This window comes from Chaetomium fimeti (genome assembly GCF_033439085.1).
Source record: "Chaetomium fimeti strain CBS 168.71 chromosome Unknown B0H64scaffold_5, whole genome shotgun sequence".
Lineage (NCBI taxonomy): Eukaryota > Fungi > Ascomycota > Sordariomycetes > Sordariales > Chaetomiaceae > Chaetomium > Chaetomium fimeti.
In genome coordinates this window covers 1,104,495-1,116,775 of record NW_026944333.1, presented here as the reverse complement: position 1 = coordinate 1,116,775, position 12,281 = coordinate 1,104,495, and the positions used below count along the sequence as shown (strand labels likewise).

The 12,281-nt window shown below is 55.3% G+C and overlaps 6 protein-coding genes across 6 annotated transcripts; 3 read left to right on the top strand and 3 right to left on the bottom strand.

Annotated features, from left to right (window-relative positions):
- Positions 1–8: 8 nt before the first annotated feature.
- Positions 9–762, bottom strand: B0H64DRAFT_325267 (uncharacterized protein; the record flags this gene model as incomplete). The annotated part of the gene is made up of 3 exons (XM_062800693.1): positions 9–397; positions 482–589; positions 642–762. The coding sequence occupies 3 exons, from the start codon at positions 760–762 to the stop codon at positions 9–11; spliced, it is 618 nt and encodes a 205-aa protein (XP_062657653.1).
- Positions 763–1,327: 565 nt separating this feature from the next.
- Positions 1,328–3,721, bottom strand: B0H64DRAFT_475654 (P-loop containing nucleoside triphosphate hydrolase protein; the record flags this gene model as incomplete). The annotated part of the gene is made up of 6 exons (XM_062808113.1): positions 3,441–3,721; positions 2,577–3,373; positions 2,508–2,531; positions 2,124–2,434; positions 1,838–2,067; positions 1,328–1,738 (listed from the first exon to the last, which is right to left on the bottom strand). Exons 1-6 carry the CDS (start codon positions 3,534–3,536, stop codon positions 1,331–1,333), a joined length of 1,866 nt encoding a protein of 621 aa, XP_062657652.1. The 5' UTR covers positions 3,537–3,721.
- Positions 3,722–4,857: 1,136 nt separating this feature from the next.
- On the bottom strand, positions 4,858–5,573 carry B0H64DRAFT_374961 (2Fe-2S ferredoxin-type domain-containing protein; the record flags this gene model as incomplete). Its single annotated transcript, XM_062802384.1, has 3 exons — positions 4,858–5,075; positions 5,164–5,270; positions 5,353–5,573. The coding sequence occupies 3 exons, from the start codon at positions 5,571–5,573 to the stop codon at positions 4,858–4,860; spliced, it is 546 nt and encodes a 181-aa protein (XP_062657651.1).
- A 642-nt stretch (positions 5,574–6,215) lies between these two features.
- Positions 6,216–8,348, top strand: B0H64DRAFT_361408 (putative MFS transporter). The gene is made up of 6 exons (XM_062801730.1): positions 6,216–6,540; positions 6,626–6,898; positions 6,965–7,236; positions 7,302–7,690; positions 7,765–7,885; positions 7,956–8,348. Exons 1-6 carry the CDS (start codon positions 6,323–6,325, stop codon positions 8,120–8,122), a joined length of 1,440 nt encoding a protein of 479 aa, XP_062657650.1. The 5' UTR covers positions 6,216–6,322; the 3' UTR covers positions 8,123–8,348.
- A 363-nt stretch (positions 8,349–8,711) lies between these two features.
- B0H64DRAFT_418131 (uncharacterized protein) lies at positions 8,712–10,205 on the top strand (the record flags this gene model as incomplete). The annotated part of the gene is made up of 3 exons (XM_062805297.1): positions 8,712–8,845; positions 8,916–9,734; positions 9,824–10,205. The coding sequence occupies 3 exons, from the start codon at positions 8,712–8,714 to the stop codon at positions 10,203–10,205; spliced, it is 1,335 nt and encodes a 444-aa protein (XP_062657649.1).
- A 1,119-nt stretch (positions 10,206–11,324) lies between these two features.
- Positions 11,325–12,068, top strand: B0H64DRAFT_433365 (uncharacterized protein; the record flags this gene model as incomplete). Its single annotated transcript, XM_062806042.1, has 2 exons — positions 11,325–11,616; positions 11,855–12,068. The coding sequence occupies 2 exons, from the start codon at positions 11,325–11,327 to the stop codon at positions 12,037–12,039; spliced, it is 477 nt and encodes a 158-aa protein (XP_062657648.1). The 3' UTR covers positions 12,040–12,068.
- Positions 12,069–12,281: the final 213 nt, after the last annotated feature.

Here is a 12,281-nt window from a genome sequence, read left to right as displayed (position 1 = left end):
CCACGCATTTATATCCACCTCTCATCGTCGGCCCTATTCTCTTCCAAATGTGCCAACACCTGGTTATAATCCCTACAGACATGTTTCGCATCCCACCCATCACTTCCCGTGAACCCGGGTGGGAATGTGGTATGTTGGCCCTCTAGAGCCATGTCACCGCAGCACATGATGCTCTGTCGCAGGTAGTCGAAGCAGTGGCTGATATGCCATGCACCCGCTTCTGGCAACTTGTCGAGTTCGTTGGAGGTATAGGCCGCCACTATCCCGACGATCGAGTGCAGGCAGTGGAGCTGGTGCGTAACAGAGGTGGTAAAGGTTGAATTCGGGTACAACTCCAAAGGGGTGGGAAGGTTGTTGTAGGGACCGGTGTTGTTGATTTGGAGGTAGCCTAGTCCCTCTGCATTGCATCTTTGTTAGTCACTGGTGTAATTAATGTCATACACGCGAACCATGAAAGCAACTCGAGCGGAACTAGACGTACTCGGCACAATACTCAACCATCTCGACCGAACTGCCTCCGTAAAGAACTCGGACCCGTTTTCCGGGATGAACATGGGATCCGGCGCAAAGGACGTGATTTGTTGCGACACTGCGAAGTCGTCAGTAACAACAGCCGCGAGAAGAATCGGTTCAAACCTTACTCTTCGGAGCGAACCCCGTAATGTCACCCCCAACCTCGAAACAGGATGGTTTCTGCCACTCGCGGTCCAGTACCAGCCCCAGGATAACAAGCAATAAGATTGTATCCAAAAGCGAGCGCATCGATATCACAGTCAACCAAATGCGCCGCCTTCTTGAAACCCTCCTCTCTGCCATGGCCGGATCCCTCGCCGTGATATCGCTCCACGCCCTTTCTTCGTCCTCAAAACCCGGAAATGGTTCATCTTTATCCCTAGCCGCGTCATTCCTCGCGGTGTTCACCGCCTCGTCATTCGTTCGGAGCTCCTGGTACCTGGGTGAAGGGAGAGATTGCATCATGATGAAATGTGAGCGACAGGCTAGCAGCAAGCGCTCGAGGTCAAATTTGATGAATTGAAGATGAAAAAGCCGGATTCGACGAAATCACCGGGGAACAGATGATCAAGTTCTTGGACGCAAGCCGCTTTGATGTCCGTGGTTTCACTCGTGACCCCAGACATTTAGTGTTTCACGGTCACCATTACGGCAGGGCTCAACACAATCCCTGCTATTGCGTCACGACCTATGTATCTGGAGTGTCCCTGATCTGCACTGGCCGGGGATGGACACGGGTGATAAGACAATACAAGACAGCAACAGCAGGAGGTCAAACAACAAGCTGCAAGCCCGCCACTGCACATCCCATCCCACCTCACTCACCCACCTCACACTCAGAAACCTCCACATCCCCCGTCTCCCCATCCACCCCAACCAAAAACCCCACCGCCGGCTGATCCTCGCGCACCTCCTCCCTCGCGGCGAGATACTTCCCAATCAGCGGCATGCGGATCTCGGAATCGATCGCATTAATGATGCTGCGGGCGCCGAGCTCCTTGACATAGCCGCGCTCGACGAGGGCCTTGTTGACGGTGTAGCCGCGCTTGATTTGTAGGTGCACGTTGCCCACCGGACAGTACCGCGCAGGCTCCTCGCTGGTGTTGATCGGCCGGGCGAGCTGGCGCCCGAAGTCGGCGAGGTGCTTGTCTGCGACGGCGGCTCGTTCGAGGGGTGAGAATGGGAGGAAGGGGATGAAGCCTGATATGCGGCCGGTGAGGGGGGCCTGGTTGGGGGGAGGGGGGTGTTAGTGAAGGTCGGGTCGGGTGAAGGTAGTGACATGGAACTGAAGGTGGTGATGGGATGCGAATGAGGAGCTACTTACGCCGAGCACAGTGATGGACTCCTTTTGGATTCGCCCCGAGAGCTGCCTTGCCAGCTTGTGGACCTTTTCTTCGTGCTGCTTGGTGCCGGCGTCTTTGAATAGATCGTCCTGGTGGCTGTAACAAAAGCTCTGGATCGTCTGATCAAAGGCATTCGTAGCAAGGATCCAGATAGTCTTTGAGCAATTGGCCGAGTTGTCGCCAGCGCGAACGCGGCGGTCCCGGTATTCTCCTGCTGTTGAGTTAGCCTCCAGCCTTGTGGCGATAGGCAGATGGACTTGTACAAACCACTTTCGAAGGGAAGGAGAAGAGCTCGGCGGACCTCGTCCTTGGTCTTCTCGAACTCGTCCATGAAAACCACACAGCGCTTGCCGCTATGGCTGACGAGGTAGTTGTTCACAGCGGAATCCTCGTCCCACCCTTCAAATGGAGGCCAGGGACCGAACAAGTCCGTCTCGGCCTTGAGGTGCGTGCAATCAACGGTTTGGAGGTCCATGCCGAGCAGCCAGCCCAGATTCCGAGCCACTTCGGTTTTGCCATGACCACTGGGGCCGGCGAAAAGAAGAACGAGGGGTCGGCTAGTGGGCATGGACAAGTGCCTAGGTAGGTAGGTAGGTGTCAGAACGAGCTTGTGGTGCAGCAGTGGCAAAGCGGTCAGCGGGCGGAACTTACGCGAGGAAGCGGTCCAGGAGAAGCCTGTACGCTGGGGTTTATCCAACGATGAAGTAACGCATCCCAAACAGCTCCGAGGCTTTATGGACTTGGGCAAGTTTCTTGTTTGCGCCTGAGGGTGGCTGGTCCCGGGATGCGAGATCGAGGTCGTATCGCACGGTGAAGCTGAGATTCAGCGCCTTGGCAAGTCGGACTCGAATGTTAGGGACGCACCACGCCGTCTTGCCCTTGTGGAAATCCTGAAGCTCGGTCTCTGGAGGGCCATCATGGGGGAGATCTCGTTGGAGGGGCGAGTAGAACGCCCGTGGGATGACATCCGCCGGGTAGCCTGAGCTGAGCAAGGTCTTGACGACCATGGGCATGTCGGTCCGATAGGAGTCGCAGAGTGCGATCGCAAAGCCGAGGAGAGGCACTTTGCAGTAGGTGTGATCTGCGGTTCCGGCATAACTGATCCATACTTTTACCATGTCCGCGTTGCCCGTCTCAACGACGAAGAAGACAGCTGGGTAACCGTCGACAACGCCATTCAGACCATTCTTTATGGCTTCTAGCCCTAATGCCTCAGCAAAATGGGTCAGGTATGTTCGGACAACGCGGCAAGTCTCGCCATTCTGGATCGCCCCGATCAGGTGTCGAACATGGAAGCCGGTATCATCGTCCCCGTTGGCGGGGGTGTCCCAGTGATGGCAGAGTTGGGCGTCCCGGTGATGGGAGAGTTGGCCGTCCCAGGTGTCAGGTTCCAGCCGCCGTGACTGCGGAATGTGGCTGGTGAGGCTCTGAGGAGCTGGTATTCGGGGTAGACTGAAGTCCCATTTGATATTCCCGAGAAACTCGTCGCAGGCTCCTCGTATGTTTCCGGCGTGTTTCTAGGATGTGGCTTGTTAGAGATGTTACTATGGACTTCGAGGTGAAAGAGGATAAAAGATTAGGTACTATTAGGAGTGTTACAGCCCTCGGTTTGGGACACCCGGTTTGGTGTCTCATCACCTCAACGTGCTTATCTCTGGGCGACTGCCCCGTGCGGTCCATCTTGCAAACGACGAGCAGGAGTCAGGGCAAAGTTGTTGGCCGAGGCTGTGCTGCGAGTCAAGTAATAACCAAGATGCCAAAATATCCAAAGCTGAACTTGAATGGTTTGAGGCTTAGCAGATTGGTGTCAAGGATTCCTCGCAGGCAGCGTGCAAGATGTTTAGGGACATACAAGTGCACCAACGGCGTTGTTTTGTGTTTTTCTGGCTCGTGGACACCCACGAGGAAGAAAGACTCTGTGCTGCAAACGCCGGGCCGCCTTGGCAAGCAAGCGCTGGTTACACCATTTTCTTTTTCGGAAAGACAAACAGGTATATTGAAGGCAACTCCTCGGCCATTCTGTGTACTTAACACCTGAAAGAAGCTCCCATATACAATCATTATCGATGCCTGCATTTCTGCGCCGCAAGCCTTTCTATATCTAATGCTACGAAAGCACGATACCTTCCCCACCCCCCCTTTAAACAAATTCACCACCCCAAAACACAATGATCCAACCGCTCACAGCCCCAAAAGCACAACTTATTTATGCCACCATTGGCAGTAGTCCCCTCCACCCCCGTCTCTGACAGTGTAGAAATGATCTAGATGGTCTTGGTACTCTTGGAGCAAGTGACCGAGTTGCTGCCAGCGTGGCCGCGGCGATTCCGGTATTCCCAAGTGTGCCATGTGAGTCGGATTCGGACGCACTTGAGAGCGATGCTAACAATGCCGCCCAATATCGAGATGAAGAGAGCGAGTGAGGCAATAGCCAGGGCGTTTCCTTCGGTGCTTTGATGATGAAGCCAGCGTTTGAGCTTATTGTGTGGCGGGGGACGAGCCATGAGCCGGTCGGAAACTCGAATTGTGCCACTACATTGACAAGTACACCGCGTCCCGGCTTTCACAAAGCTCTTTGCCCGAACCATCGTGTTCCAGTTTCTCTGTTGGAAACCATCCATTTCCCTCCGATCCTAAACCAGAAACTCCCTTGTCATACTCCCCGCGCCGACCTTCCCCTTTCCTCATTCCCCTTCCCCCTTTTCCCCTTTCTTGGTTTCCCCCATCTCCGCCGCCGCAAAGTACTCCACGAAATATCTCGTCTCGATCACAAACACCCCTGCCGCGTCCACCGGACCGACAGGCAGCGAGAACTTGGCGCCAACTCGGGGCACTCGTGTAACGTGCTTGGTGGGTAACACAGTACCCAGCTCAGCGGTATTACGGAAGGATTCGATTGTTTGCCGTTCGCCCTGCCGCGTCGGTCCATCATGCCCCGTTTGGCAAGCAAGTCTCGAAGTTGAACTTTTAGGTTTGTCTCCCTTGTATGAGACCATGGCAGTTACTTGGATTGCACAAGCCCCGGTAACTTGATTTCCACCCCGTCCAGCGCTTCCGACACGAGGACCTGACAGCCCAATCGACTCGTTGGTGTGAGACCGTGTGCTAGATCCAACATGTCGTCCTCGCGCTCAGTGGCTGGAGGCATGGCTCCGTATGAGCCAGCGTCGGTCACGATGATGTGGCACGTCGAGCAGGCACACTCTCCCTGGCAGGCACCTGGAGAGCAAAGAATAAGAAGACTTTAGTAAGATGCTGTCGATACTTTCAAGGAAGATTCTGAGTGGGAGGGAAGTTTCAGACCCACCTTCGACCTCAAGACCGTGGGCTTTTGCGATGTCCAACAAGGTCTGTCCGTCGCGCGCACGACATGTCAATCTCATGCCCCGAGGGTCGATGAAGTTGATGGTTCGCCTAACGTCAGACGCAGAGAAAGTTAGAAGGAAGGTTTTGTTTAGGTACCACGACCAGAACCTCCTAAGGGAGCATCACGTACTCTTGTTTCCCCGGCCGAGGGAACGTAGGATCGAAAGCTTGTGTAAGGTCTCCCCGGGTCTCAACGGCCGCATGCATGTGGTTTGTGAAGAACGATGGGCCGCCGAGTCGGAGAGACGAGCAGCGAGACTGGATCATGGGAGTGGGTTTCGGAAGTCCTGCCGGCTGAAGGCTCGGAGCGAATCCAGAGGACCTAACAACGTTTCGCCACAAGGACGCCATTGCGTTCGAATTGGATGATCAATCAACCAACTCGTCAAGATAAATGCGAGACAAGATTCAGTCCGCTTCAGTATCCCGAAGAGTTACAAAAAGCGACAGTTCCAACCAGTACGAGTGAAGCCAGAGGCGCCTGGCAAGTACGGGAGGTACCGACGTTACGAGTCAAATGATTGATGTCTTGTCGCAGGGGGCCGAGATTATAAAATATCAGCAAAGCAGGGCAGAGAGGCCGGGACAGTGATGACGGCAGGGAAGCGGCGGAAACAGGGATCGTTTTAGAGGAAAGGTCTCAGTTCATATGTTCATCTTCATGGCCCGAGTGGGTCGGGTTGGGCTCGGTATAAGTCGAGACAGACCGCTCATCATTATCCCCCGATGATCTTCGACCGCAACGTGTCACGCCGGAAGACGAAAATTTCATCCGAAACCGCATATGGCTTATTGCGGATCTGAACGGCAGCAACCGCAATTCCCGAAGATTCGTGGTATTGCGCACTCGGGCCGATCAACCTCCACCGGTGTTCGGTCCCAGGGGCGGAGAGCGAAAACCAATGTCCTTGAAACATCAGACCGCCCCAATATTCTCAGACATGTCCCGCCGGAGCCGGATCCGATGCTGAATAAATAGACATGAATTTAATCGGGCTTTTGGCTGTGTTCTGTGCCCCATCTCTGTAGCGTTTTGATGTCGAGAAAGCCACGAGCCGCTAGGTATCGTTACCTTGGTCCCTTCAACTTACGCCTAAATCATGGATCGCATGCTTGGGTTAGCAGTCCATCCGGATGACCCGCGGCGGTCATCCGTGACATGCAAGATCTACCATACTTGGATCCCCTGCATTGTCGGTTTCTTCGTCTGCTTCGCTTCAACCTCCACCGTCCCCGCCGGGCTGCAGCTGCAGCAAGCCTTTGGTATAGGCGAAAAAGCCGCTCTCCTGCCATTCGCTCTCTTCATCCTCGGGCTTGGGTATGCAAGCCACACTGGCACTGCATGCAAAAGCAGCATGCCGGCATATTGCCGAGGTCGAATCCCTCGCTAACTTGATTTTTAGCTTGGGCCCCATCATTGGGGCGCCTATCAGCGAGAACTTTGGTCGGCGTCCGGTGTACTGGCTTAGCGTCCCCGTCTTCTGTCTCTTCACCGTGGGTGCAGCCCTTTCGCCTTCGTTTGCTTCGATGCTGGTCTGCCGCTTCTTCGCCGGCGCCTTCGGGGGCTCCGCCCTCGTCGTGGGCTTCGGCTTGCTCACCGACGTATGGGGGTCGCATCGGCTGCCCATCGCCCTCTCCATCTTTAACACGGTTCCTTTCATGGGCCCGAGTGTTGGGTGAGTGTTACTGAGAGCTTATGCGGCCGGCGCCGCTTTTGTGGACGCTAACCGAGCTCGTCCTAGTCAACTGGTCAACGCATTTGTAGTTGAGACGCTGGACTGGCGCTGGACGCAATGGGTGACGTTGCTCCTCGGCGCTCTCACTTGGCTGACCGTCCTGCCAATGAGCGAGACCTACCTGCCCGTCATCACAAAGCGGGCGACGGACCGCCTGCAGGATCGCCAAAGCAAGGTATCCGCTCGTGAAGTGACCATGCGAGTCTTGTCATCCATCCCGTTTCTGCGGCCCTTGCAGATGTTGGTTACAGAGCCTGTTGTCGGGCTCTTTGCCGTCTGTCAGTGGACCCCTTTTTCAGTTTTGACTTTCTTCCGAAGCTCATGTTTCTAACGGTGCCCGCAGACGTCTCCTTCAACTTTGCAATAGTGTACTGCTTCTCGTCAAGCGTCCCTTTTGCCTTCCAGACCGTGTACGACTTCAGCCCCACTGCTCAAGGGCTCGTCTTTCTCGGCCTGACGGTCGGCTACATTCTGGCGGCACCCACCATGGTGGTACCCTTCTACTTCCAGATGCGGAAACACACGCCGCGCGCCAAGTCGCCAACGAGCGAAGACGATGCCAGTGTCACCGAGTCTCCAGAACCCGAAGCTCTCCTGTGGCCTGCCCTGCTAGGGAGTGTTGCTATGCCCATCAGCTTTTTCTGGTTCGCATGGAGCGCCAACGCCGACACCCACTGGATGTGCCCTATTGTGGGGCTAGGGCTTTTCGCCTGGGGAAACGATCTTCTTTATGTGGGTACCTGAAGCAGATCCTGCTGTGACTCCCTGAGACATTGCTGACTGGTGCATGCAACCTCCCCGAGTAGAATGCCGCCCAGTTGTATCTTCTCGAGACCTATGGATCCAAGTATGGTGCCAGCGCCACGGCGGCCAATAACCTGCTCAGGTACTGCCTGGCTGCCATTCTCCCGCTGTTCATGACCGAGAGTGAGTTGTTGTTTCGTTGTGTGGTCTCGGGATATCAAATAGGCCCCTTGCTAATGACGACGTCTGCTAGTGTATGGAAACCTCGGCGTAAAATGGGCCGCGACATTGCTTGGTTTCATTCTCCTGCTCTTCCTTCCCATTCCTTGGGCTTTCCGCCGGTACGGTCCGTGGTTACGGTCTCACAGTCGTTATGTGGTGCACAAGGAGGGTGGTGGGTTTCAGTCAGACAGTAATTGAAGGAGCCGCGCTCGCCGCGCTCACCGCGCTCGCCGCGGTTATTTCATATATAGACGCCCGGATCTCATTGGCGCAGAGAGTGTCGAATAAGAAATATTATGTGGTCCCCGGGGGTTGTATTGTCACCCGTCCATGTGCAACCTTTCTTTTGTTCCCTCGAGACAAGGGGCCTTACTTGGCGAGTGTCACCGCTTCGTTCATCCTCTTGTACTACACGTGTACGTCGGCCAAGGGGAGGCTGATCAGGTTGATCACTGGAGCCACAACACCGCATCGGTGTCTTGAGCCGCTTTCTTTTTGCGTACCGAATCTCGGCACGGGAGATCCGGCCGATTCCCGTCTGCGCAACGTCTCTCTGTCTCGGATAGGGATTGTCCGTGGCGTAAGAAAATCTTTTGCGCTGGAGCTTTGACGTGTCCGGACATCAAGCTGTTCAGAAAGTCCTTGGCCCTAATACTTCAAATGGGCGCCATGAGACAGGAGGCTTCATGATACCCTTCTTTCCGTCGTCCAGTAGAGTCTTCGTGGAGCTGTTTCCTTCTAGCCCAAAAGAAGCAAGATGGCGTCCATGTTGAGGAAGTCCTATGACATGTTCACGAAGAGCAACATACCAGAGCTCTTCAAACAGTATGCCCCTCATCTCGATCCAGCCCCCTACTTGGCGGCAGCACATGTCTTCCCGATGAGGGTAAATAATCATGTAGCAGAATCTCTCGTCGACTGGTCAGTTCACACCCTGCCTTTCCTCGTGCACTCTCCAGTCCGGAGTCCTGACATGGCGTGACTTGTATAGGAAAAATGTGCCAGAGGATCCCATGTTCCAACTGGCATTCCCTCAGCCGGCGATGTTGCATCGTCCGGACCTGGAGAGGATGATGCATGCGTCCCGGACTGGCATCCCCAAAGCCGGTCTTCAACAACTTGCTGAAGAGATCCGGATGGAGATGAACCCGCACCCGGCCAACCAGAAGACGGAGAACGTCCCGAAGCTTAACGGCGAGGAGCTCCCCGGCATGCAGCACAAGTACCGCGAGACGGTCCTCTTCTTCCCTTCCGAGGGTCAGTTCTGCCACGCCTTTTGCACGTACTGCTTCCGGTGGGCGCAGTTCACCTCGGTCGGCTCCGCGCAGACCTTCAAGTCCAGCAACGCGGGTCAGCTCCGCAACTACATCGCCAAGAACCGCCAGGTTCGCGACGTTCTGTTCACGGGCGGCGACCCGATGGTAATGCCGGTGCGTCACCTGGCCGGGTACCTCGACCCTCTGATCGCGAACGACACCGAGGACCTCGCCCATCTCGACACGATCCGAATCGGCTCCAAGTCGCTCGCCTGGTGGCCGTACAAATACACCACCGACGGCGAGGCGGGCGATGTGCTGCGCCTGTTCGAGCGCGTCGTCCGCTCGGGCCGCCAGCTCGCCTTCCAGGCCCACTTCAGCCACCCGCGCGAGCTGGAGCACCCGGCCGCGCAGGAGGCGATCCGGCAGATCCGCATGACGGGCGCCCAGGTCAGGGGCCAGGCGCCCTTGATCCGGCACGTCAACGACAAGCCAGAGGTCTGGCGCCGCATGTGGGATCTGCAGGTGAAGCTGGGGGTCGTCCCATACTACATGTGAGTTTTTCAATCACTGGCAGCAGCAGCAGTCCCTTCACCCCCGCCTCTGTACGTAAGTGTCGTGTGTTGACTTGTCACGTACCTAGGTTCGTCGAGCGTGACACCGGCGCGTCCCACTACTGGAACGTGCCGCTGGGCCGCGCCCACGACATCTTCAACACCGCCTACTCGCAGCTCTCGGGCACGGCGCGCACCGTGCGCGGGCCGTCCATGTCTGCCTCCCCCGGTAAGGTCGGCGTCGTCGGCGTCGAGAACATCCGGGGCGAGGACGTCTTCTTGTTGAAGTTCTGGCAGGCGCGGGACCCGTCCTGGATCGGCCGCGTATTCTTCGCCAAGTATGACCCGGAGGCCACATGGCTGAGTGATCTGGTGCCTGCGTTTGGCGAGAAGGAGTTCTTCTTCGAGCCGCGGTATAGGGAGCTTGTAAAACGGACCGGCGAGGGGTCTTCCGGGCAGCTTTCGGATTGAGTGGGGAAGGGAGATGGTTGCACTCGGATATTAAAAAAGGGGGAAGTGGCATGGACCGGGGAGTTGAAGCGCTGAGACTTGGATACCCTGATACTGGGACTCAAACCCTGGCTGTTGAGGCTGTCGAGACCTCTGAAAGAGCGGTAACTGCTGGGCAGTGGAAGTCGAGGATGTTAGCGTTAGACCATACTGATACGAACATGCTCATCCTTGCATCAATGGACAGCAGGCCAACAAGCAGGTTGGGCTGTGTGTCGAGAACAGAGAGCTCTGCGCCGAGCTATCCAAACAGTTAAACTGTCCAGTGTTTCCATCCACTTTCGGCAAGATACTCAAGGATCGTGTGTGGGAAGCCCTGCCAACATACAGATTACAAACCCTTGATTCTGGAAGGGAGACTCGGAGAATGAGCGAGAGAGGGCAAGGAGGCGGTTCTGAATATATTGGCTTCCCAGTAATTACACCATCACAGAAGCATGGTACTTCTAAATGTGGAAGCTCGATTGCAGCGTCCGGTTGTCATTGGTTACCTCCATGTCGACGGAAAGCCTCAGTGTCCAGAGTCTGCCAAGGACCAGACCCAAGACCTTGGTATCGGACCGGTGAGGGGGGAGAGAGCCCGGTTAAGAAGTGCGGCTGAAAGCTTAATTTCTGGACACTATGTAGAACAATGGACAGTAACCAATCCAGATGATCCTGGATAAGACGAGGGGGGCCGGGGAGGGTGCCGTTGCAATAGGTGAAGCAACGCTAGACCAAACCGACAAGAGAATAGAGTTACCTAATTAAAAGCAAAGACTTCATTGCATCTCCTCGGAAACATTATAAGAGGGGTTGTTGATGAATACGTAAAGCGAATCGTCAACAAGCCAACAGGAAAGATGGCTAATCAAGACAAAAGGTTACACGGCATCTCTTGGGAGGATTGTGAAGTGACCATCGCGAGAGTAGATCGAGGATATCCAAGTAGGCGGGCGGTTCGGTCCCAGTTAGCCTTGATTTTCTATTTCAAGGGGAACATCCCACGGCCATGGACAGCGGAACCGACCCTCATCTACTGCTTGATTCCATCTATCCAAACATCTATCTCCCACTGAACACTTACTGAACACCGTCACCATGCACTTCTCACTTCTTCTTGCCGTCTTGCCCCTTCCCGCTCTGGCAGCTCTCAACGGCCGCTGCACTGGTAGCAAAGCCACGGGCAACTGGGGAGAGGATGGCATATGCATCTCCACCAGCACCTGTAGGAGCCACGGCGGAGAGTACAAGTCCGGCGCCTGCCCGTACGACCCGGAAAACATCAAGTGCTGCGTGGTAGGAGTTTCGCCAGACGGCGACCAGAACCCCTGTGGGGGACTGTCGTGGTGCACATGGACGGGCAATGGATGCTCGGGAAATTGGAGATCTGGTGAGTGATATCGCCATGCTTTATGTGCCTACGACAACAGTTCCGGTCTTCTGACAAAGGTCCATCCGCAGGGTTTTGCCCAGGAGGAAACAACTTTAAGTGCTGCCGCGGTTAGGAGGGCCGCAATGATGAACCACTGCATGAGGTATAATGACGGTTTACTTCTGGGGATGGCATACAACAAAGCAGGACACACTTTGGATATCGCCCCGCCATCAATAGTAGTCCAATTGAACAGTCTGTCGAACAAACCGTCCATCGCAGCTGCAGGTCAATGGCCGGCTCGACGACATCGACGAAGAAGAGCTCAACGAAGAAGAGAAAGCACTCCGGGGCTACCAAACCTTATACCACGAGGTCGGCATTGATCCGAGCGATTCGGTCGCAGAGTGCAAGAGGAACTTGAAGAATAAGTTTAGGTAGGTAGGTAGTCAACATTGTCGACCTCATCCATACGCGGCGGACGGGCAAAGTGGTATAGTTTTAAAGAGTTCTGTGCCTATACCCTACAAGTTGAAAAGAGGGGATTTTCAACAGGCGATGGGGGCCCCACGGTACCTTGCGAGCTTGCTTCGTTGTTGAATGTCAGGGCCATGGTCACATAAAAACAGGCCGCCTTTTGTGGAATATATACGTATTCGAGCTTTCTCAATCTCTTCAAGAGT

Excerpts from the sequence above, each read along its gene's own strand:
- B0H64DRAFT_361408 (XM_062801730.1), top strand. The coding sequence starts at position 6,323 with ATGGATCGCATGCTTGGGTTAGCAGTCCATCCGGATGACCCGCGGCGG. Across the intron at positions 6,541-6,625 it reads CTCTTCATCCTCGGGCTTGG|CTTGGGCCCCATCATTGGGG; the intron begins GTATGCAAGCCA and ends CTTGATTTTTAG. Across the intron at positions 6,899-6,964 it reads TTCATGGGCCCGAGTGTTGG|TCAACTGGTCAACGCATTTG; the intron begins GTGAGTGTTACT and ends AGCTCGTCCTAG.